The 23,618-nt window shown below is 43.9% G+C and overlaps 1 protein-coding gene across 12 annotated transcripts in view; it reads right to left on the minus strand.

Moving 5' to 3' along the window:
* Positions 1-402: 402 nt before the first annotated feature.
* The window catches only part of CCDC120 (coiled-coil domain containing 120), a 48,075-nt gene continuing 24,859 nt past the window's right edge, over positions 403-23,618 (minus strand). For 6 of the 12 annotated variants that reach the window (XM_058169852.1, XM_058169844.1, XM_058169847.1 and 3 more), the window contains 9 exons: positions 10,917-11,038; positions 10,681-10,814; positions 9,688-9,801; positions 8,520-8,742; positions 6,910-6,966; positions 5,435-5,633; positions 4,415-4,519; positions 2,848-3,546; positions 407-2,035 (listed from right to left, as the gene is read on the minus strand). In XM_058169852.1, the coding sequence (XP_058025835.1) occupies positions 1,945-2,035; positions 2,848-3,546; positions 4,415-4,519; positions 5,435-5,633; positions 6,910-6,966; positions 8,520-8,742; positions 9,688-9,801; positions 10,681-10,814; positions 10,917-10,965 (1,671 nt within the window). In that variant the 5' untranslated portion in view covers positions 10,966-11,038 and the 3' untranslated portion in view covers positions 407-1,944. Of the gene's footprint in view, positions 2,036-2,847; positions 3,547-4,414; positions 4,520-5,434; positions 5,634-6,909; positions 6,967-8,519; positions 8,743-9,687; positions 9,802-10,680; positions 10,815-10,916; positions 11,064-16,501; positions 16,593-19,218; positions 19,537-23,618 lie in introns of those variants that run through there. The other 6 variants (XM_058169846.1, XM_058169843.1, XM_058169848.1 and 3 more) reach the window with 6 other exon arrangements.

The raw sequence follows: 23,618 nt of genomic DNA on the forward strand, positions 1-23,618 counted from the left end.
ATTTGCAAAGGCCTCACATTTAGCTAAGAGGATTACACAACTGCTGTCCCTCCAATTCTCTGTGAGCTGGAAACTTTTAAAAACACGTTCTTCTTTTGGATGCGTGGATTACTGAATTCTTCTATTATAATTGAAGTGGGTTCCTCCCTATCAATGTTATCCCTTGATGATCCTAACCAAATTAAATGGGCATAGATTCTTTTAGCCATTTTTCCTCCCTGAGGAAAACTTTGAGGCATTTGTGGCACATTTCTATCTGCTTTATTTTCATATCAATTCCTCAAGGCAAGTCACACTGAAATAGCCACAAAGTGTTCCAGTTATTAAGTGAATTCTAAGCTCACAGATCAGATGCTGCCTCGTCACTATCCCGTACTGTTTACACCGTGATCCTGATGCCGACAGGAAATTCTCACACATCATGGCCTCGTTTACAATCTTTTATTATAGAAACCTCTCCCTTATGCACAGTGCTCAGTTTTACATTTAGATCCCCATATATAATCTATACATCAGTGTATATTAAAAGGACACACAAGACAGTGACTCCAATATGGCCCCTGTTCCTTCAGCCAGGGACGGGAGGCGGAGAAAATCGGAACCTCTCTTGGGTTCTCTCAACCTCCCTCCTTCCCTCTGCTCCAGAATGACCTGGATTCCATTGGCACAGAGTTTAAACAAAGTGACTTTTCCTTTTATGTGCAATTGTTGAGAGCAGGGGAAAACCATCACACATTTTACAGTTATCATGAGGATGGATAATGGTTATTATTACAGCGAAAGGAGAAAAGGCAAGCTGTTCCTTCCAGTTTTGAAATAATTGGGGGAGAAGGCCAGAAGCACGTCAGATGAAGGATACAGGAGAAAATAACCAGTCCAGTTTAGTGGGCAGAAAAGGGTGTGCAGCCGTATTTTTAGAAAAACGAAGGGTTGCATTGCCCATTACAGTTGGTGCGACCCATTCCCAGTGAGAATTTGGTTTTGATACATGTACACCCACAGCAGTTTTGGGGAAGGCCACATGGAAGCAGCTGGCTTTTCCCATAGCCCACTGAATGGATCAGACTGTATTTTGCCTTCAGCTGGGTTCTCCTGCCGTGAGAGGCAATAACTGAACTGAATGGGTGGAGCCAGTTAATGGGTAGAGCCAGTTACTGCATTCCTATATCCAGCACTATGGTGGAGTTCCCCTGCTAGGAAGAAGGTCAGGGCCATGAAATAGGTTCATCCAATGGATCCTGCAAACATTTCCCAAACCCCTAAGCGTTTTGTCCTCACTCAGGGCTTTGCAAGAGCAAGATATGAGTAGGAAGGGACAATATATTGAAGGGTAAACTTAAAAGTTTTTCACAGTGAGGGCAACAGGAGCGGTATAGATATCTTTTTTCTCTCTCTCTACTTTTTACAGGACTGATGTTCATTAGCAAGATGACAGGTCTGTGCTATATAACATTTCACAAGAAACACATTGCACAAACCTCTCCATTTATACATTCCAGGGTCCAGGGTTTATAAACGCTATACCCCCAACACGGAGCACCATGGCAAGTATAACAGTGCACTGTTCTCCAGTGAACACAAGAGGGCGCCACCCACAGCAGAAAAACCCTTTTATGGAGAAGTAGTACAGTAAACACAGATTTCCCCCCCCCCCCGCCCACCCCACAAAGTCTGAAATGGGGGAGGTTAACAATTGTAGGAAGAACCCATGGACACGATCCTCCCTCCCCCACCCCATCCTGTGTCCAGAACGACATGCAACAACCCACCCTCACACGTGTGGAAACCTACCCTGCCAGCAGGGAGCCCCCACCCCACAACGGTGCATCAGACGCAAAAGAGAGGCACCAGCGAGGAAAAAAATGGAGAACAAAAAGAACCAGCACTCCAGATAAGAGATCCCCTTGGGGAAAAAGGGGAAAGGGCTGGGGGGGGGGCGGGGAATCAAACCAACGTCCCAGGGGTTGGGTGTTCTGTGGAATCCAAGCTGTAAGGGCCAGAAGAATCTTCCAGATAAAGCAGGTCCGCAAAAGGTCTGAGCAGAGTAAAGCAGAGGAAGAAAGGAGAGAGAGGAAAAAAAGAAAGAATTAGACAAAGGGGCAGAAAGGAGTCGTGCAACAAAGTGTTTCATCTCCACTTCTGATCTGTCTCCCATTTTGGGTCCGGTTTACAGTAATCACAACCCCAGTCACCTTCACTTTTTTTTTTTTTTTTGAATTTATATCCCGCCCTTCTCCGAAGACTCAGGGCGGCTTACATTGTGTTAAGCAATAGTCTTCATCCATTTGTATATTATATACAAAGTCAACTTTTTATTGCCCCCCCCCAACAATCTGGGTCCTCATTTTACCTACCTTATAAAGGCTGAGTCAACCTTGGGCCTGGTGGGCCTGGAACTTGCAGTAATTGCAAGCAGCTGTGTTAATAACAGACTGCATTAGTCTGTAAAGCCACCAGAGGCCCTTCATTAAATGTGTCTTTTCCAGCCATGACAAAGAATCAGCTATGCAACTGGAGACTTTAAAGCAGGGGTCTCCAACCTTGGCAACTTTAAGCCTGGCGGACTTCAACTCCCAGAATTCCCCAGCCAGCAAAGGGGTGATGAGTTAGGGAAAGCTGCTTTATAAGGGTACCTGCCTCCTTCCTTTTCCTTCTCTCCCTCACCTGGGCCTTTCAGTTTAGAATGCCAGAGAAGCACCAGTTGTTTTGAAAAAGGGGTAGTGAAGCCAAAGAAAGAGGGGGAGAGCAGAGAGAAAAGGCCCAGGGTTGGCCTTTGGCAAGCGAGAGGAGGGGGAGGGGGGGTCCCGCTGAGCTTGTCAGGGCAAAGGAAGAAACCGGGTTGCATACCTGCCATAGAGTGGCTGCCCCGCATAGCTCACAGAGTGAGGCAGTCCACCTCCCGGTCCCCCGTAATATCCCACATCGGGGTTGGAGGGTCCCGGATCACAGTAGCTACGCAGGTGTTGATGTACGGATTGAGATGGGCCTCGCCTCTCAGGCGCCCCTCGTTGGGTAACTCCAGCGTTGCGTAAGTACCAGTCCCGGAGCCCTTCCAGAGCAAGCGCTTTGTGGAAGTTGCGATGAGAAGGTAAGGGGGGTCCATAACCAACCTCACGAGACTGTGGGGGCAGCAGCGGTCCACAGGATTTAGTGCGGGCAGCGGGTCGGGCTCGGCGCTGAAGCGGGCTTTCAGAGAAGGCTCCCCACTCTAGCTGGGGAGGCCCATCCCTGCGAGACAAATGCTCACCACCCCCACAGCTCCGGCGTTCTAGGTAATAGTCCAACAGGAGATCGTTGTAAGGTGGGCGAGGAGTCCGGCCAGAGATGCAAGGGGTCAGGGCCTCGGCGCTCTTAAACGGAGGGGCAGTGGGCAGGAGGGGGTCTTCTGAAGGGGCCCGTTCAATCAAGGCCTCGGAGCTGTTGCTTCGACGGGTCCGAGCAGCAAAGAGGGAAGCTCTGTCGGCACTGGTGTCCCGGCTAGGGGGGCCAAGCTGGGAATCGTGGCTGCCTGACCACTGGCGGGAGTGGAGAGATGGGGCCTCTGACCTAGGAGGAAGCAGAGGTGAAATTATTGCTTTTAATTTTATGCTGGATAGCTATGAAATAAGAATTGCAATAATATGCATAATTGAGTGAGGGGGGAGAGTAAGAATCTCTTGCATATTCTAAATATCCATCTATAGAGAAGTTATTTTGCCTGTTGCATCTCACGGTGCAAATTAGCTTTGTTTCCTTTTCAGTCCACTTGTTTTGGTCAGGGGGTGGACCGGGTTAGATAACTCTGTTGTTAGTCTGCATCCAGCATGACGGGGGCAAATCAAGATCCCTCACTCTCTGAAGGAGAGGATGGTAGGGTCTCAATTCTCTGCATGATTTACTTAGTATTACTACTAAGCTATATCAAGTCGTCTCCTTCCAAATTTGAGGCATGCCCAGATGGGAAGTTCAAGCAGAAACATTCTACTTTGGGGGAGTAATACTGAAGTGTTCCTCCCATGTGTCCGCCTTAAATAAGATTACAAAGATAGCAAAAGTTTGCAAGATTCTGGATGAAACTAAACTAAAACAGTGGAGGCACTAGACTAGACTAAACTAAAACTAGACTAAAACAGTAGAGGCACTGCTGTCTTCATGATTAGTTTGCAGGATCTTTGAAAACTGATCTTGTCCTTTTCTTGCTACCCGCAGCCAATTCCCTCAAATATCCCTTTGGAGTCCTTGTCCAACCCACCCCTGAATTTAAAGCCTCAGTTAAGTGCAGTTCGACACAAAATATAGCAACAATTTACTGTGCTTCAAATTGCTAGTTACTGCATAGAAAAAATAGTAAAACAAACACTGCCAGTGCGCCTGTCGGCTACGAGCAACCCTACAAATCAGGAGAAAAGAAAAGAAGAAAGGGGGTTTATGCTACCTTAATTGGTGAGTTCCACTGCATGCATTTCTTGCTAACACTGGAGTCGCTGGGACGCTCCGGCCCTCAAAGCTGGACATACTTCTGGGGAGGGTGCGGTTGGGGCTGTATAAACAGACAAGGATCCTTTTTTAAATGAGTAGGTTCAGCTCTTCATCTTTCAAGAGCCACGTTGCACGCTCACACATGGACAAAAACTTAGACCAAGAGCATGATTCCCGGTTTCCAAAAAAATGGGCTCCGAGAGGCTGAGTCACACAAAAGCAAACAGCTCAGCTTGGTTGGCAGAAGAAGCTTAAAAGCTGTCCCTTCTAAGCTGTCTTTTCCCCCTCTTCATTTTTTCCTGGGAGGGAAGGGTTCCATCCCATTTATCTTCACAAAACAAGCTCTAGGGAGAGATGGAGAGGTATCAGCTGAATTGGATTTTCTACTCCTTCCCTTATTGTCTGTAGTTACCCGTTTCCACTCTAGTTCCTATCCATAAGTGAAATCTTGACTAGGGGCATCCAACCTTGGCCACTTTAAGCCTTGCGGACTTCAACTCCCAGAATTCCCCAGCCAGCCATGCTGGAATTCTGGGAGTTGAAGTCCGCAAGGCTTAAAATGGCCAAGATTGGATGCCCCTAATCTAGACACAATGGGTCAAGCTTACACAGCCAACTGAGCAAGGCAGAAAACTCTCAGGACAGTGTTATTTTAAGAATCCTTCCACTTAGCAGATTTCCAAATTCTTCTGTATGGTTAAAGAAAAAAAAGAAAGAAAAAAAGAACTCATCCTATCAAAATAAACCACAGGCCCTCAGAATCTAGACTATTTCACTTCTTTTCTCCACCACCTGCAAAGCTGGGCAGGAATCATTTTGTAAACAAAATATTAAAATAATTACATCCCACAATTCCATCAGCTCATTTTGTTGTATATGTAAATCAGGCTTTTAAAGCCCACACAAAACTATCAATGCTGACAAGTCAGCCCTGGTTCCTTTTTCCCAGACCATCTTCCCGACATCTTTGGCTAACCTGGTTGGGCTGGCAACAGAGTTCCTGCGGTCCTTGCCCTCACTATAGAGATCTGGCTGCAAAATTCGCCAGCCTGGTCGGCGGTCAGGACTGCTGGAGATGGCACGTAGGTGATCTCGGGCCTTGGGAGGTGAGGATCTGTCTGGGAAAGCTCCCTGGTGGTTGGAGACTTTGGAGGGATGGAAGCTGCGAGGTTCGTCTGAGGACAGAAGACAGTACATAGGATAGAACCATCGGCACATCCACATCTTGACCAAAATAGAACCACCCCCACAATAAAAAAAAAAACCTCAACAGTCTCAAAACTCTAGATTTTTTCTAAACAATCTGGTGAAACTGGTCCTAGATATAAACATGTCTATAGAACACACATACACAAAACTAAATTATGGGAGAAACTCCTAGGGTGCTAATTAAAATTATCAGCACTGTACAGGAAGAACAATAAGAAGCTGCGGCGTCCAAGTTACTTATATGAGTTTCTAAACTATTTTTGTTCTTCTAAAAACTCAGGGTCTTTTATATCCTGTGCTTTGAAGATGGTGTTGGATGATTCTTGTCTTCTACACACAAGCCATCATGAAACACAAGAATCCAAATGATGGTTAAATTAACTGCCAAATTCTGTTTCAAATACTTATTGCAATATTTGTACCCCACTGACCTCACACCTCTGCCCAAACACTAACAGTCTGCAGAATATTCATATAAAACAATTAACACCATAAAAAATCCTTCCTTTGCATCCAATATTCCAGAAATATTATAGATTAAAAGCTCTGTGAAATAACTGTTTTCACACTTCTCTTTTAACAGAACCCTCCTGATCTCCAGGGAGTCAAGTAAAGGCTCAAAAATATTGTCTGCTGCCATCTGCAACGTTTCATGTTTTTAGACCGAAAACCAAACTTTTTATCATTCAAAACCAGTCCCTTGAACTACAGTCGGAACACCATTGCCGACACTGCTGCAATCAGGCTGCTATATATGATTACAGTACTTCTCAGCTGTCAGCGGGAAGGTTATTGTATTTTGTACTAATAATAGCATCCAGGTAATCTTCAAAGATAGCGCCATATGCAACACATTGCAATAATCCATCCTAAGAGTGCTAAGAAGGCAGGAGTAACTCTCTTCAATTTCTCCCCTCCAGGTGGAGACATAACTATAAGGCAAAAATACCAGCCTTATATTCTCTCAAAACATGCATTAAATGAGACAACCCCATACACACGTGAACAGCCCATATGGTTTTGTATCAGTCCATTGGTTGGTAAAGAGCCATTTTCTGCACCTTCGGTATATAGAGCATCTTTGTCTCATCATTCAGTATCCCTCAGGAATTAGATGACAAGAATATCTAGGAAATTTTGACTCTTCGGACCATTTTATTTGTCAGAAATGTTTCCATCTGCTTATCCCAGACCATCAAGCACTCTTCTTTGACCCAAGAATGACAACTAGGCCATGCTTACCATTTTCATGGCTGGCTGATTCAGAGAGGGAGCTGCTCTCCGAGTGAAATGCCTCTTCTTAAAAAGAGAGAACAAAGAAGAAACGGATGAGAAAGCGGGAAGATAAAATAGTGCTCCTCGACTTTGGCAACTTTTAAAATGTGTGGACTTCACTCCCCCATCTGGCTGGGGAATTCTGGAAGGTGAAGTCCACACATCTTAAAAGTTGTCAAAGTTGAGACTCATTGATGTAATATATCAGCTAAATGGTGGTGGGTCCTGTGCCGCCCATTCAATGTGATTCACATATCATTTATGGTGCTGTGCTGCCGATGATACCTTTTCCAACACAAGGGGAACCATCACTGTTTAGGCAAGTATCTTTACATTTCAAAAAGGAAGAGAACACAACACTATGATGCTTCCACAGAACACTCAATGCCCTTCCAAATTGTTCTCTGTGTGGCAACTAGATTTTTAAAAGCTTTCAATTTGTTGAATGTTAAGTTTTTTTTCAATCGACTCAATGTATATCCCATCTTTCAGTCAGGAGTTCAAGATGACATCCATAGTACTTCCTCCCCTTATTTTTTCCTAAACCTTTGAGATAGGCTGCACAGCAAGAGAGCGCATGGCTTAATATCACCTGGTGAGATTCTGGGCCTAAGGAGGAACTAAATACCAGGTCTTTGTATTCCCATTCAACACCTTCACCACTAAAATAATGTATTTATCTTCAAAGTCTTCAAAACAAAAAACCCCTAAAAGTTTTGGAACAGTACCCCATGTTGGGTGTCAATCTGAAGGAATTCCAACATGGAGCAGGGGAACAGTCCCATCTTCCTCTACCTCCATCACTGCTGTCATGAAGTTTCCCTCAGGCTCTTCTTTGGAGCATGTCCCCCACCACCACTTTTCCCACAGAATTTGCGTCCCCCTGCAGGAACCTGTACCTGTTGAGCTAAATAATGGCCAGCCTTTCTAATGAAGTATCTAGGGGGAGGATAAGAATATTTGGAGTGTTTGGAGAATTAGAAATGAGGGACCAAAGAAGGGATTAAAAGGTCCCACAGTTAAAAACAATGTCATTTTATGTGGCCTGAGAGACAGGCTTTCTCGGGGGCTGCTTCTGCCCTGGGGAACAGCATCCCCATCAAATCCTCTCAGCCCAACCCCGCTGCACTTTATAAAAAGCCATAAGAACTGTTTGTTTCAGCAGGATGGATAGGAACCTGCTTTTTTTTATTATTATTATTTGAATTTATATCCCACCTTTCTCCGAAGACTCAGGGCGGCTTACACTGTGTTAAGCAATAGTCTTCATCCATTTGAACATTATATACAAAGTCAACTTTTATTGCCCCCAACAATCTGGGTCCTCATTTTACCTACCTTTATAAAGGATGGAAGGCTGAGTCAACCTTGGGCCTGGTGGGACTTGGAACTTGCAGTAATTGCCAATCCTTTTTTTTTTGTTTTGTTCTTGTAGCTTGTTATCATCCTTACAGATTCCTTTTTCCTCTCTGCTTGTGTTTTTAAACTGTGTCTGTTACACACTCTATTATATTGCCTAGCATTTCTATGGCCAATGAAGCAGCTGAGAAATTGGCTAAGCAATCGGCATAACTCACCGGGGGCGGCCCTCTGGAGGGGTCCTTTGCTCAGCCACACCCGGCATTCTGCTACCTGCACCTCCAGCTCCCGCAGGCGCTGGGCAGCATCTGCTTGGACCTGCCGCCGCCGCCGGCGCTGATCAACTGTTAAGTCGGGGGCAACCGCTAGCCGTCTGGCAGCCTCAGCCACTTGCTGCTGCAGGGCCAGCTCCTGGCTCAGCTCCTCCAGCGAAGGGTTTTCCTAAAGCATAACATTTATATGGTTATATATAGCATGCATATAATATGTATAAAATTTTACAATAACATATATTATGTTAACATCCAAACTATTAACATATAATATGTTATGCTAACACATAATATATTATTATAACACATATTTTATATGTTTACGTTTTTAGGTTTTAACTGAACACCGCCCAGAGCGAGTGAGATGGTCAGTCCCCAAATTTGATATAGCAACAGCACTTAGACTTATATACCTTCAGTATAGATCTTATAGATCTTCAATCATTAGCACAATAAGAGTATTTTAAAAGCTCCTTTGTCACTTCAAGAGCTGAACTTGATTTATTTGTTGCAAAATGGAAAAAATCTAGGATATGATTTCTCTGCAGGATGGTCTAAATCAGGGATCACCAACCTTGGCAACCTTAAGCCTGGAGGACTTCAACTCCCAGAATGCCCCAGCCAGCAAAGTGGGCTGGGGAATTCTGGGAGTTGAAGTCCTCCAGGCTTAAGGTTGCCAAGGTTGGAGACCCCTGGTCTAAATCCTTCACAGATTTTTATAATACAGTGCATTCTATAGTGCATATATAGCATAATGAATCTTACAATGCTTTTGTTTTATGCATTATAAAGTTAATTTCAAAATTAAGTAAAATTCCTAAATTTCACACGTTATAGGCGTATTTTATTATTTAGCAATAGCACTTAGACTTATATACCGCTTCCCAGTGCTTTTACAGCCCTCTTTAAGCGGTTTACAGAGTCAGCATATTGCCCCCAACAATCTGGATCCTCATTTTACCCATCTCGGAAGGCTGGAAGGCTGAGTCAACCTTATATATGCCGTAAATAAACAAAAGATAGGGATGTGGCATCTGGACCATCCCCAAAATCCAACATGCAATAGAGATGCCTGGGCTCCCTCATTCTCTTATGCGTAAGACTGATTGCTCACCTCATTCTTCAAGGCAGGGGCAATTCGGGATGCCACTATTGTTCTCCTCCGCACTGGCCACAGCCTTTCTCCGGGTTCCAGAGGATATTCCGGGGGTAATTTTCCGGTCAACTCCTGACATTGAGAAGAGAAGGAAACAACATGAAATAGGTATGAGATCCAGAGGTGAAACAAGGGAACTCATTGGAACTTGATATTAGATTTTGCCCAAGGAGACAAACTTCATACCATTTATATGAAACTCTTCAAACTTTGCAGATGACAGCTTGGCCTGAGAAGTCATTTTGGGCTCATTAGGAAACCAATGGCTTGTACACATTTGCCTTCCTGACCCCGATGGCTTTAAGTCATGCTGATCCGTTCTTAACATCCAGCCAGCCTGGCCAGTGAGGATCAGCACTGACCAAACAGGCTTTGTAGTCCATGGTATCTGGAAAGCACTAGGTGGGCTACTGTATTCCAAGTTATTTGGAGAGCAGAAAGTGGGAGAAGGCCATGTGGGCTGGCCTTACACCTTTCTGAGATGGCATCTCTTTAGGTTATTCCATCTTGAAGAAACTCAAGCCAACTTTTTCCCTTCTTACGTTTCTGCGAAAGAATGACTTCCAAGCCAATTAGGGCATCCATCGGAACCCTGACACTCAATAGCTTAGACTTTCAGATGCCCATTCCTTGTTTCTTTTTGAGGACATCTTCTCACAACATACCTGATTAAAACTAAAACTCTCAAAGAATTTGAACCTTGACACAGAGCAGAAAGCGTTTAAATTCAGGGTTGGCTGCATACCTCCACCTAACGCCACTTAGTGCTTTCCAGACGACCTGGACTACAAAGCCTGTTTGTTGGCCAGCCCTCAGTGCTAGTGGTGGGAACGATGGTCTAACAAACATGATAAACCCCAGATTGGGAAAGTCTAGCTTCTCAAAGCAACAGATCCACTGCCTCAGTCCCTCCCACTGGCTTCCTGTCCTCCTCCTGTCATGGTTACGCACCGCTTCCTGCAGGCAAACCCGTCGCAGCTCCTTCAGCCGCAGGCTGAGCACCTGCTGGAGAGACTTCTGCTTTTCCAGGAGTTCTTGCACCCGCTCTAGCCGAATCCGAGGACAGAGCTCTCGCTGCAAGGCTTCTGCAGAAAGCAAAGGCAGAGCAGAGAACAAGGGATGAGGCTTGAGATCCACTGTATGTCACTGAAATGATGTTGGGCAGGTGGTGGAAGGAAGGGGGTTACCTGAAGAGCTGTAGCTGGATGAGTTTATCAGCTGCCCCTTCACTTCCATGTCTTCTGGGGAAGCTCACCTTCTCTCTTGCCTCCAAGGGAAATCACCTGGCTCCGAGACCCATCGGGAATTCCTAGATGGAGGACGGCAGATGGTTACTGTCAAAGGGAGGGAAAGAAGGAATAAAAAGGGGATATGCTTCTGCTGGCCCAGGCAAGGTGAGTCATCAGCAGAGTGCAGGATATAAATCAGCCAGACTGTGGCAGAGGGTATACATAACCACACACAGACAGACAGGCAGGGACTGGAGTGGTATTTTGTGCTCTGAAGAGCTCACTTTTGTGGAAGGAAGGAAGGAGTTTACTTTTGAGGAAGGAGGAAGCTGCAGGTATCAATTCACTCACAAATAAAACCAATACCATGGAAGAAGTCTGCTTCTTTGGAGGGTACTTGATATCATCCAGACATGTTGGACTTTACCTCCCATAGCCAACATAGAGAACTGGAGGATGTGAGGCTAGGGAAGAATCGCTAACCAAAGATGACTTGCAATTTCTACTGTTTGACCCAAGAAGATTGACTGCTGAGTGAATGGTGAAAAACCACAACACCAAATCTGTGTTCTGCTGCCTCGGGGCCTATTGAATTCTCCAAGGCATAGTGTCAACACTGGAATAGTAAAGTTCTAATTTGGGGGTAACATGCCGCTCAGCAACAAAATTTGGCAAACTGAGATTCCTATCATCGGTAGTATTCAACTACTTGCAACAGGTCACTCAAAACTCTTGCACTCAAGAGCTTGGAGAACACAATCATTGACACCCAACCTTTGTGGTCTGTGCGGCAACTACACCCAGGAGAAGATTCTGTGGAAGCTTTACCCAACCTAGGAATTCTGGGAGTTGTAGGCCTAAGGCATCTGGAGAATGTTTATTACGAGAAAGACTGCACTGTAGGCAGCATTTTAACTAGCTTTAATTGGCACTTGTGTTATGCCTATAATTGTAGAGGGAGGGAGGGAAGGAGGAAGGAATGCATCTTGTCCATCTTTTTCAATTTGGCTCCTTCCAGAGATATTGACTACTGTTCCCAACAGTCTCACACACACACAAAAAAGACATGATGGGACTGTTCAAAATGTTTGAAATCACCCAAATGTTAAGCATCATAGAAGGAACCCTCAACTTACAATCATTCGTTTGGCAAGCATTGAAAGGTACAATGGCATTGGAAAAAAAGTTACTCTCAACCAGTCCTCCTCACACTTACAACGGTCACAACATCCCCCACAGCATTTTGATGATATCAAAATCCAGGCGCTGGACAACTAATAGGTATTCATGATGGCTGCGGCAGCCGGGGGGTCATGTGATCACCACTTGCAACCTTCCTTCGCTTGGTCTCTGACCAGGAAGCTGGATTTGTTGCCTGTGATTCGGTTTAATAACCGCAGTGATTTGCTTAACAGCCATAGCAAAAAAAAAAAAAAAAAGGCCATAAAATTGGTCACAGCTCACTTAACAATCATCCTGCTTAGCAACAGAAATTCTGGGTCCCCTTTTGGTCATAAGTCACGGAATACATATGTGAGTTACCCTAGAAATCATAAATGCAGGGAGCAAGGAATTGCTGTTTTTTAGATACGGTGTTATGAAAATATTAATGCTTTTTCCGGCAAGGAGAAGAGCACGAGAGAGATTTCCTGCTTCAAATGCCAACTCACCAAAACCGGTTTGATACTTGAAGCAGGAAGAGGCTCGAAGCAAAGGAATCTCACCCTCTCCTACCTGCCCCAAATCTCCAGCATCCAGAGCTCACGGAAATCCATCTTTTAATTCCCTTCCCCTCAGCCAGGGATACTCTCGAAAGAAAGATTTGCCAGCCTCAAGCCCTCCTGGCACTATGCTCTCCACTTAAATAGACATTTGCGTGTATTATATTCTTTGATATTGTTACGTTGATGAGTTTTCTTGATGGGATCAGCCCTGGTAATTTCAGGCCTAAAGAGAACTTTTGCACAGCCATGGAGATTTGCACTCTTACCCCTTTTTCCCAGCCCAGGACAGCCCCCAATAGGAGAGAAAAAAAAGGCAAGACAGCCTGCTGCTGCTTTCCTCTTCCTTCACTACCAACTCAACCGACAAACAAGGCCGATGGGAAGTCTGGGGGCAGTGAGACAGCTGGTCCCTGCCTTATACAATCTCTGTGCTGGGGCCAAAGGCTGCAGCTGCTTTTCAGTGAGACCCGATCCTGGCCAAGCCAGCTGGGAGTCCAGGGCAAGAGCAGGGCCAGGAAACCACCCAAGTTACGTAACTAATTCGAGTCACAGCTGAGGCCAAGAACAGCTGTTGCCATAAAGCACACAAAGAACAACATCCAGACCAGGTAGGCTTGCTTGGGAAACGTCCGTCCAGTATAGCCTGGCCCTGCCTCTGTCATCTTTTTTTTATTTTAAACTATGGATAAAAGATAATTCTAATATAAGTACAAATTTATGAAAATATAAAGAACAGGTGAAGAATCAAACATAAGCAGTGAAATATGGGTGGATAGCCAACGAATCTGAAATAACCACATTCTAATACATTGTTACAGCATATAACACCGGTATTATAAGCCATTTCATAACCGTTTTCCAATCAAAACATGTCCCAATAAACTTTAAACTACAGGTATTTGGCCAACACTATTCAAGAGACAAACTGTATGTGATTAACAACTGGAATTGGTGTCACTAAGCAAAGTTGTAAAATGTGATGGTACCTGAGTGTGCTGCTTAGCAATGACAATTCTAGCTGTCCCAGTTAAAATTGTTAAATGAGGACTGTGTGAGTTGTTAAACAAGGAGTTCATATCATTACAACTTCTGACTTCCTGCTGGCTTCCCCATTGCATTTGCTTGTGGGACGATGGTAGCGCAAAATGGAAATCACAATAACATGACCAGCGTTTGCTACAATCTTGTAACTGCAGGAATACTATGATAGCTGGACCTATGAGAACCCATCAGAAGTACCATTTGTTGAGTATTACCATAATTTTGAACAGTCGCTGAGTGAATGGCCATGAACCAAGGACTATCTGTAGATGATATGTCAAATTAAAATATAAACTTGAAAACCTTAATTCTGAATGTGGCACAATTCTATTTACAACATCATAGTTAGAAATGGTTTTCAAATAGAATTTAATTCTGCATCAGATTTAGTTTTTAAATATGAGACATTTTTAGACATTGAAGCATATTCCCAAAATTTGGCTAACCATTCTTCCAAAGAGGGGAATCAAACGTCTTTTCTAATAAAAAGCATGTCGAACGTATTAACATATACAATGCCAATTCAGAATATTTTGAAGAAACATAGGGCTGAATGAAATTAAATAAAAATACTATCTCAGAATGCAATGGGATTACAAGTTTCAGGATTTGTTCCATTTTATAGTAAATAATTTTCCAGTATGGCTGAACTTTGCAACATTGCCACCACACAAGGAAAAATGATCCGACCATTACATTTCCATCACTTTTCCAGAAAAGAAATACCGGTAACTCATTTTAGCAATTAAGACTGGAATCATGTATCAGCAGTAAAACATTTTGTACCAGTTCTCTCTGTGTATAATACACAAGGGTAAATTGAATGTTCTTTTTCCATTACAGTTCCCACTGTTGTATATCTACAATTGTGTTCTAATTCTGTAGCATTTACCCCGTACAGTCACTAATATGTTTGGGTTCTGAGTTCTAGTTCACAAGAAAGTTATAAACTGAGCCTAACAAACGTTAGATATGATGCTTTGTAATATTTTCAAATTCAATCAACTTTCTCAGTGTTCCTTTTCCTTTCCATAATCCTTTTATTGTTGTGCTGCTTATTTGAAAATACTGAAACCAATTAAAAGTAGAAAGTGCCATCTTTCAGGCTAAGTTTTTGCCCTTATATCTGACCATTAAAGTTCCAGCACTCTCCACTCCATGTTGCTCATGTGTGCTCCACCATAACTTCCATTACCCACTGCAAACTCAACCTACAGTTGCTATGGAGTGTGGGAGCTATAATTCAGAGCGCCTCTGGTGCTTGAGAAAGTTACCTGTAAATCCTCAGGCACTTAAAAACAAGGTATAGCAAATACAAATCCGTGCAGCCATAATTCCTCCTCCATTGCAGATATGCATAAACATACAGTTGCTATTTCTACAAGTAAGTAAACAGATCGTCCGTTCTGCCATACTTTCACAAAATATGGGGACCAAGTGGGAAGCAGCCTTGCTACTGACATTTTCTCCCTTCCAAGGCTCTTTAGATTAGCCCAGCCAATTCCTTTTCCATGACTCTTCAGTGTCAACACCTTCCTTCTTACCCCTCCCAGTGATTGTTCTCAGGGAGTGGATAAGAAAGATAACTATTGGGAACCAGGAAAGAAGTTAGTGCTGCTCCATTAAATATTGCTCCATTTCTATTAAGAAAGAAAGAAAGAAAGAAAGAAAGAAAGAAAGAAAGAAAGAAAGAAAGAAAGAAAGAAAGAAAGAAAGAAAGAAAGAAATGGAAGTAAGTGAAACCTAGAAAAGTCAAACAGACATCTGCCAACCATGAGCAGGAGCTAACTGGGTATATGGAGCTTAAAGATCAGATCTCATATATTGAGTTCATATATTGCTCTGCATTACAGGTTGCTTTGCTTTGGCTTAATAAATAACCCATGACTGTCTGGGTTTGGATCTCCTAATCCAAAATCAAGCAAACCATATTATGGCTTAATGTGATGCCTGAATTCAGCTTATTTTGTATGATCTAGGCATGTGGAATTTAGCCAGCCAGCCAGACACGGGTTACCACTCCCTGCCAGCAGTCTCAATTCTGGCCAGCTCAAGGTTGACTCAGCCATCCATCCTTCCGAGGTCAGTAAAAATGAGAGCCCAGATTGTTGGGGGGATATGCGGACTCTGTAAACCGCTTAGAGAGACTGTAAAGTACTGTGAAGCAGTATGTAAGTCTAAGTGCTATTGCTATTCTTCCCATTTTGCATACAGAGCATGGGTGGGGAGAATGAAGATAAGCAATGTGGAATCCAAATACAAGCCTGCATTAAGCCACAGTTATGTATCTGCATGCTGCATGAAACCAGTTTACCGAACAGCAGCCTACTGAATAAACTGGTCGACTGGGTTATCACAAAGCAACAAAAGGGCATTATAGTTTAATGTGTGAGGTGTGAGACCCAGCCAGAGTGAAAGAATTTCCTGCATGGTGACTACAATGCTGGTGTAGAGTTCAGTAGGTGGAGCCCTTCCCCGGAAATCCTTACAACACCTGGTCACGTCATCTTGGCTGGCAGCCCTGCAGCAAAGGTTCACCTAATCCCCAGACAAGAGTCAAGCAGAGCAGGCAGGAACACATCCTCCTAGAGTCAGCAAGATAGCAATTTCCTCAAACCCACCCCCACCCCACTCTGCTTCTGGAACTATTAATTTCCAAGAGTGCTAGACAAAATTCAGAGATACCCATCAGGTCTTCATTTTTAACCCCAGATCCTTTTTTCAAGACTTCAATTCATCCCTGAATGCGAAAAGTGAAATAGTCTTCTGTTGACTTACAATAATGGCACACTCTTTACTGCCATCCAGTGGCTGCTGTGCGGATTGCATCCAGTTGTGAAGGCATCACCTATGCCCCAAGAGTCAGATTCTGTGCATTACATGCAGAAGGAAATTGAAAAGATAATGAGAAAGAGGGATCTAAGCAGGCTTAAGCCCCAGTACAGGTAGTACTCAATTTACAACAGTTCATTTAGTGACCATTCAAAGTTACAGCGGCACTGAAAAAAGTCACTTATGACCATTTTATGACTTATGACCATCACTGGGAGGGGTAAGAACAACAGAAATTTGGGGCTCAATTACAGTAGTAAGTCAAGGTCTACCTGTCTTACACTCAAAATTAAGCTCCCTAGGATTGATTCTCTTGAAGGCTGTAGATCAAATACAGGTATCCCAATTCTCTAACTAGCCTACCAGGACTCTTTCGACCTTGACTTGTAGCAAATGTTACAGAACTAAAGTTTCCAAAAGTATTTTCATTTCCTTCCCATCAGGAGCCTGGTCACCTCTTGATTTTTGATGTTCTCATCTTTGCTTATCCCGCAAGGAGCTCAAAAATTTTTCCTCACAGCACTTATCTTCATCTCAGCCCTGAAAGGTGGGGAAGCCCAAGAGATTACACCCAGCCAAAGATGCCCCTATGTAGTTAATGGCTATGGGGAATTGCAGCCCACTTTTCTTTCACCTGCTGCCACTTCATGCTGGTTTTCATACTGCACAAAGGACAAATTATAGGTCTGTCATGAACTTTGCCAGCCCAGTGCAGTTTGATAAAAATCTGTGCTTTATGCTTCTTTTTAGCAACTAATTTGGTTGGTGGGTTCACACAGCCCACTTAATTCAGATGAAAAACACAAAGGCTGCATTGCATAGACAGATACCTTTCATTTGGTGGCTTGTTTGGACTTTAATGGACTATGTGATTTAGTGGGTTGGGTAACCCCAGGCTGGTGGGTTCAGTGTATTGTGTACACAGCCCCTGAGTTAAACAAGCAACATGAATCCAGCTGTCTGTCTTCTCTGTCTGGAAGAATGGACTCTTTCTTGTCTTCAGTTTCTCTCCTGCTAAAATAGGAAGACTTGAGTCTCCTTTCAGGGAAACTTTGGGGAGAATTGGCGGGAGGGAGGGGGAGATGCACAAAAGAATGCATTTCTCACATCAGTAGTTATATCCGGCATGTGGATTGCACTAAATCATACCAGAACTTCATTGATTTCGACAGGGTATTGGATGAATCCAACTCCTATGACCGGCAAAACAGGGTTTCATTGCTTAATGTGTTCAATTACATAGATAATTATGGCTTATACGACCCACTACTTAACTATATTTAGCCAGAGATGTGATTCTAACCATGTTTCTGCATGATCAGTAGAACTGTGACTTCATGAGTGGACACCAATGGCCAAGAGTGACTGCAGTTGTAGTATAGCAACATGTGAAGTTGCTACCTTTGCTTTACAATAACTGTGTTTAGGCAGGTTTAATTACACTTCAGATGAAGCTTTGTTTAAAGCCAGTAAACATGATTAAATTCAAATGGGGACTCTGATTCATAGTTTAATGCCATGGGTGAAGTAGACTTTATATAAAATAGATACAACTAATTTTGTGCCAACTAGGCATTTGCTTCTAGTTGGCATTAGCAACAGCAAATAAACATTAATTTCTATATATGAAATATCCTTTGCCATAAAAGGGTTAAAACATTTATTGAAGTTGTATGCTACCCATCTCACCAAAGCCACTGCATATTGACTCCTTTTTTCCCCAATTTTCCTTCAATATTCCCTAACATTGGGCCAAATCATAATTAAAGCAAAGCATGGAGTCCCCCCCCCTTCTAGATAACAAATCTTTAAAGGAAATCAAATACAATTTTCCTGTCTACAGAATCTCTCACCACTATAACACCCCCCCCCTCACTCCAAGCTGCACCCAAACCAGGGCATGACCATTTCTACAGCGCTCCTGTGACCTTGCCTTCAGCGCGTCCCCAGCCCTGAGAAAGGCTTAAGCCTTTCTTTAGCTGTATCGTTTTTAAAACAGGGATTCCTGACTTGATTGTTGTAACACCGTCCAAGGACAGCCTCAAAGTGCCTGAGATCTTTTAAGGTTTGGTCATTCACAAGCCTCAGAGGGAAATCAGGTGATGCCGCGACTGGAGATCAGAAGCAGTAGCTATTTGGGGGGGGGGCGCAAATTTCACGCTGCATGCAGGCTTGTGAGACGGGCCACCAGCCGCCTCTCTGAATGCCCTTCGCGTTAGCTTCAACCGCCTGGGCGGGAGTAACATCTTCCCCCACCCCTCCACTCAGAAGTTTGCAAGCGCGCCCACTTAAGAATACTGCCCTTCCTTGTACAGGAGGGAGCGACTCCGGATCGAAACCTCCCGAGCGCATTGGGACTCAAACTTCCTCTCCCACCCACCTGCCTCCCTGACACGCAGACTCGCCTCCACCAGGAAACGGCGAGGGGAGCTGCCGATTCTTCCACCCGGGAGCTTTCCGCCATCGGGAGGTGGGTGGAAACTCCGGGAACTTTCAAACTAAGACTCTTTATTCCTCTCCCCACCCGGCCGCGAACTGGATCTGGACCGCGCTTTTGCCGGCCGCACCAAACCACTTTGGTTAAACTTTGGCCAAACTCTTGCAAAAAGAGAAATCGCGATCTCCCCGAGCGGACACCTTGGGCAGCTAAAGCTCCGACTTACCTCCGCCGCTGGCGCTTGAGCCGAGAGCCGCCACTCGTAACGGGAGAAGGTGGATCAGTTCCCCCGAAAATTAACTGCCCAGCTCCAGCGCTGGGCAAAACCGAAGTGACTGCAGAGGAGGAGGAGGTGGCGAATCAACCTCCAGAGCAACAAGCGAGGGGGGAGGGGCCGCTCCTTTTAACCCTTGCCTTGCCACGAGCTGCCCAAAGGCGCCCGCCCGCAAGAGGCCGAGTTCCCAAAAGGCCAGGAGCTACTCCTGTTACGCCCTTTGGCGTGGAAACCTTCCTTCCTTACTTCCAGAGTAACACAGCGCCTCTTTTCCCTGGCAGGGACTCGTTTCCCTGTCCAGAATTTCAACCATTAAAAAAAAATATGTGGGGAGCCTAGGAAGTGAATTAAGCAACTCAAAAGGAAGGGACACCCCCCCCACACACATCCTTTTAATAGACAACAGGGAAGGGATGAGGAAAAAACTGTGAAATCCTTCTGCAGGGCAGGTATACACAAAGCTTCTTCTGTTTTAATACATGCAAATACACCACATGCTAAAAGCGGTACAGGTTTAAAACCAACAAGTGTGATGGTTCCTCAAGTGCTAGCATATTAGGGCAGAAACTTGATCAGATATCACCTTTGTTCCCAGGCACACAAATCCGGATTCAGGAACACACTTATAAAACCTTGCAAGACCAAGACAACTCCCTGCCCCTCCCAGTGATTTCAGCTACATTTCCTAACCTGGTGCCCTCCAGCTGTGTCCAACATTGGGTGAGGGCAGAGTAAGATTTTAAAAAAAAATACTAATATATTATTACATTCAGGACTATTGTTGCAACCATGAGCTTGAAAATAGTTTCCAACAAGAATTGACACATTTAAACTCCCAGCCCAAAGTTCACATGCTACACTCTGAACCGAAGTTTTACCAAAGATAAAACTTTTTAAGCTGCCTGGGCTCAGGACTGCTTAGCAGTGTCCCCCAGCTCTGGGACACCAGCCCAGAGACCGATGCCTATTCTTCAACGCCAGGCGGAAGTCTTATTTTTCTAGGTACTTGGTTTGTGCGTGTGCTGCAATTAGCTCACAATGTTGATCACAAGCCATCTTATTCGGGCTGTCCGAGGGCTATTTTCATCATTTTAATTGCTTCTCCAACTTATTGCTTTATGATGATGGGTGCTTTTAGGGTGCGGGTGGGTGTGGGTGTTTAGACACCTGTTTTAAAGCATCTGAAAATTCCTACAAGGAGAAAAACAAAAACAATGGTTTTGAAGAGCTGGCTCCATCTCCTCTCATTTGACTACGTATGTATGAATATGGAACCTTGGAGGTAGGAGCTTTCATTGCATATTCTTAGGAATGGCTTGATTTTTTTCTCACTGAAGGGCAATCCCCTCTCTCCAGCTGTCCAATAAGATTTGGCCGAGTTGGTATGCTCCAGATTCCATTAACAAATCAATGCATCCTGTGGAAGCCCAGTGACATTTTCTTGGTGACCCTATCTTTTGCATGAGCTTCTGCTGAAATCTGTATGGCCCCAATTATGCAATTCCAGAAGACCTATCTTTTTCCACAAACCCTGGAGCAGAGCAATTTGTGACTCCATTTGGCTTATATTGTTTTGTGGATGTTTTTTATTTGCTTACTGTTGGCTACATTTAGCCTGTTTTTCAAAATCTTATTTTACCTTACGTTACTTAAACTAATGTTGCTTCACTGAGGTTGCTAATAGGTTGAATGGAGAGTCAATTTGTAGTAGTGGTGAAGGCATGGGGTAGAGACCAGGAGTTCTGCCTCTGTTTGGATGACTTGTCAGCCCTAGGAAGGAGACAATAGCAAACTACCTCCAAAATCTTGCCAATAAAACTGCAGGGATTAGTCCAGGCAGTTGCCAGAAATCAAGACTGGTGCATTTACAGAAAAAAATTGATTAAACGAAGTAGTTAATATTCTTGCACCTAATTAAGCTATCTAATCAGAGAAGTCTTAGCTGCTCTAAGAATTTGTTATATGCCATGGGTTGATTTTTAGGGTTTTTAATATGCATCTATATGACAGCCTAAAATGTTATAATCCAGGATTCTGTCAGTTTATTCTGCATAAATTGGGCTAAGCCACAGATGCAACTGATTGAAATGGCAGACTTCTAAAGCCAAAGAATTAATGTCAAGTTATAAACATGCCTGTTTGAATGATGCCATTAAAAAAAATACACCTTGAAAAAATAAGCAACAGTTCCAGCCTAGCTTCTCCGTGTTTATTGATGCGACTTGTAAGATGAGGTTTGTTAGCTTTGCACATTCCTGGTATGGCATGATGTGTTCAACCATTTTAGGATGCTACCATTTGTTTCTGCTGGAGATGTGGTGCATACATCAAGCAGCGCTCAGTCTCAAACTAACAGAAAGGTCCCTTTAGAGGCCCACCCCTCAGAGCTTAAAGGCATCAAATAGCAGAGGCAGAAAGCCACCAAGTCCTTTGATGTAGTTCAGCAGGCGAAAGACCTTGTCACTCTCGGACAAGATGTGTTGTAGAAGGGGGAGGGAAAAGGGAAGGTAGATTCAGCTCAGGCGGCCTTCAAAAATTGGTGGAACTCTGAGGAGACCAAGGACATGGATATTTCCCCTTGATTCTGTTAACCTCTCCCTGCCCACTGATACTCTTTCAAATCCCAGTACAGAACAAGCATATTACGAGGAAATGTGTAAAAGGTAACCATAAACTACTTAACTAGTAAAACATTTCCTAGTAAATTTGTGGGAAAACAGAGCAATGGATCTTTTTTGTATATCCTGTTACTTCAATATAACTGGGAAGAGGGATCCTTGCAGAGAATATAACACAAATAAAAAAGAAACTTTTCCACCCCGAAACCAAAATCAATGCTAAGAATGTGAAGTCTTTCAAATATCACTAGTTACTCCATACAAGCCTGTAACTTTCAAGGTAAGGATGTCATTTCCTTGTGAATTCAATTATATACTCCTCCTATAAAAAATCCCAAGTGGCTTAATCCACTAGGCTCCACTCCTCTTCTAGCAGTGCCCTATCTCACACACACCCCGCATTGTAAGCAAATGGTATGACCCAGAACAAGGTATTGCTATGCTGGGTGTTTGCCTTAGCCTAGGATGAGATCAGATTCCTTGCATTCTTGGCTTTCTGCCCTGCAGGTAAAAAAAAATAAAAAAATCAAGAGCGACAGTGAAAAGGACCCATGTTGGAAACATGGCCCTGGAGTATCTCCACAGCAGCCACCCTGTCCTTTCCGCCTCAGGCTCCATTTAATGGCATCCTAGCAGAAAGAAGAACAAGAAAGACAGAATTTCTGACAGACGGTGCCACAGAGCTTTCTTTCCCTTTCCGAATACAGTGAAATAAAAACTCCTAGAATTTTCAAACTTAAAGTTTGGATTTGGATGTAGAAACAGAAGCTAAACGTGGGCCTTGTATTTGCTAATAAATTGAACACGCAATAGCATACCCATCTCCTGGGGTTCAAACCAGTGGTGAAATGTAAAATTTGTTACTACCGGTTCTGTGGGCATGGCTTGGTGTGTGTGTGGGGGTAATGTGACTGGGTGGGCATAGTCAACTTTTTTTTTTACTTTTAAAAGCATTTTTTCTACAACCTCCGGCTGAAGAGGTTGTAAAAAATGCTTTTAAAAGGCTCTGATGATCCCAGCTGAGCCGCACGATCATCAGGGGCTTTTTTTTTTACATTTAAAAGCATTTTTTTTGGTTGAAGAAAAACACCTCTGATGATTGTGTGGCTCAACTGGGCATGGGGGGGAGGGCAGGGATTTTTGCTACTGGTTCTCCGAACCACTTGCCGCCATCGTTACCGGATCGGGCGATCTGGTCTGAACCGGGAGCATTTTACCCTGGTTCAAACATATAGGTAAAGTGTCAGTGTGTGTATCCTACAATCTGGAATCCTATTCACATAGGATCCTCTTTGCAGTTGATTGCCCTTTAACAGGAGTGTCAAACTCACAGCCTGTGGGCCAGATGTGTCACACGCTGACCATGCTCACCCTGTTTTAGCGAAGGGGGGAAAAAGTCAGGATACATCACGAGACACGACAACATGATGCCGTGAGTTTGACACCCCTGCCCTATAACATATAAAGGCAGAGGTAATCCCCTCTACCTCTGCTCTCTATTCACAGGCTCAATTTACTGGGGTTCGGAGGGCTGAAGTATTACCCATGAACACAAAATTGTATTATGGGAGTGGGAGGGGTCTATCTTCCAAACTTTCACTTGAAAATGAAATTTGCCATACCACAGGGGCCAGTCCCCCTTTCCCTTTGTCTAATCTGTCATCCAGGTGAAAATAAAATGCAAGATAGGAAAGCTATGGATCACCTTCCAAGAACGTTAGACGAAGAAATGTA

The sequence above is a fragment of the Ahaetulla prasina genome, chromosome 2 (assembly GCF_028640845.1).
Source record: "Ahaetulla prasina isolate Xishuangbanna chromosome 2, ASM2864084v1, whole genome shotgun sequence".
NCBI lineage: Eukaryota > Metazoa > Chordata > Lepidosauria > Squamata > Colubridae > Ahaetulla > Ahaetulla prasina.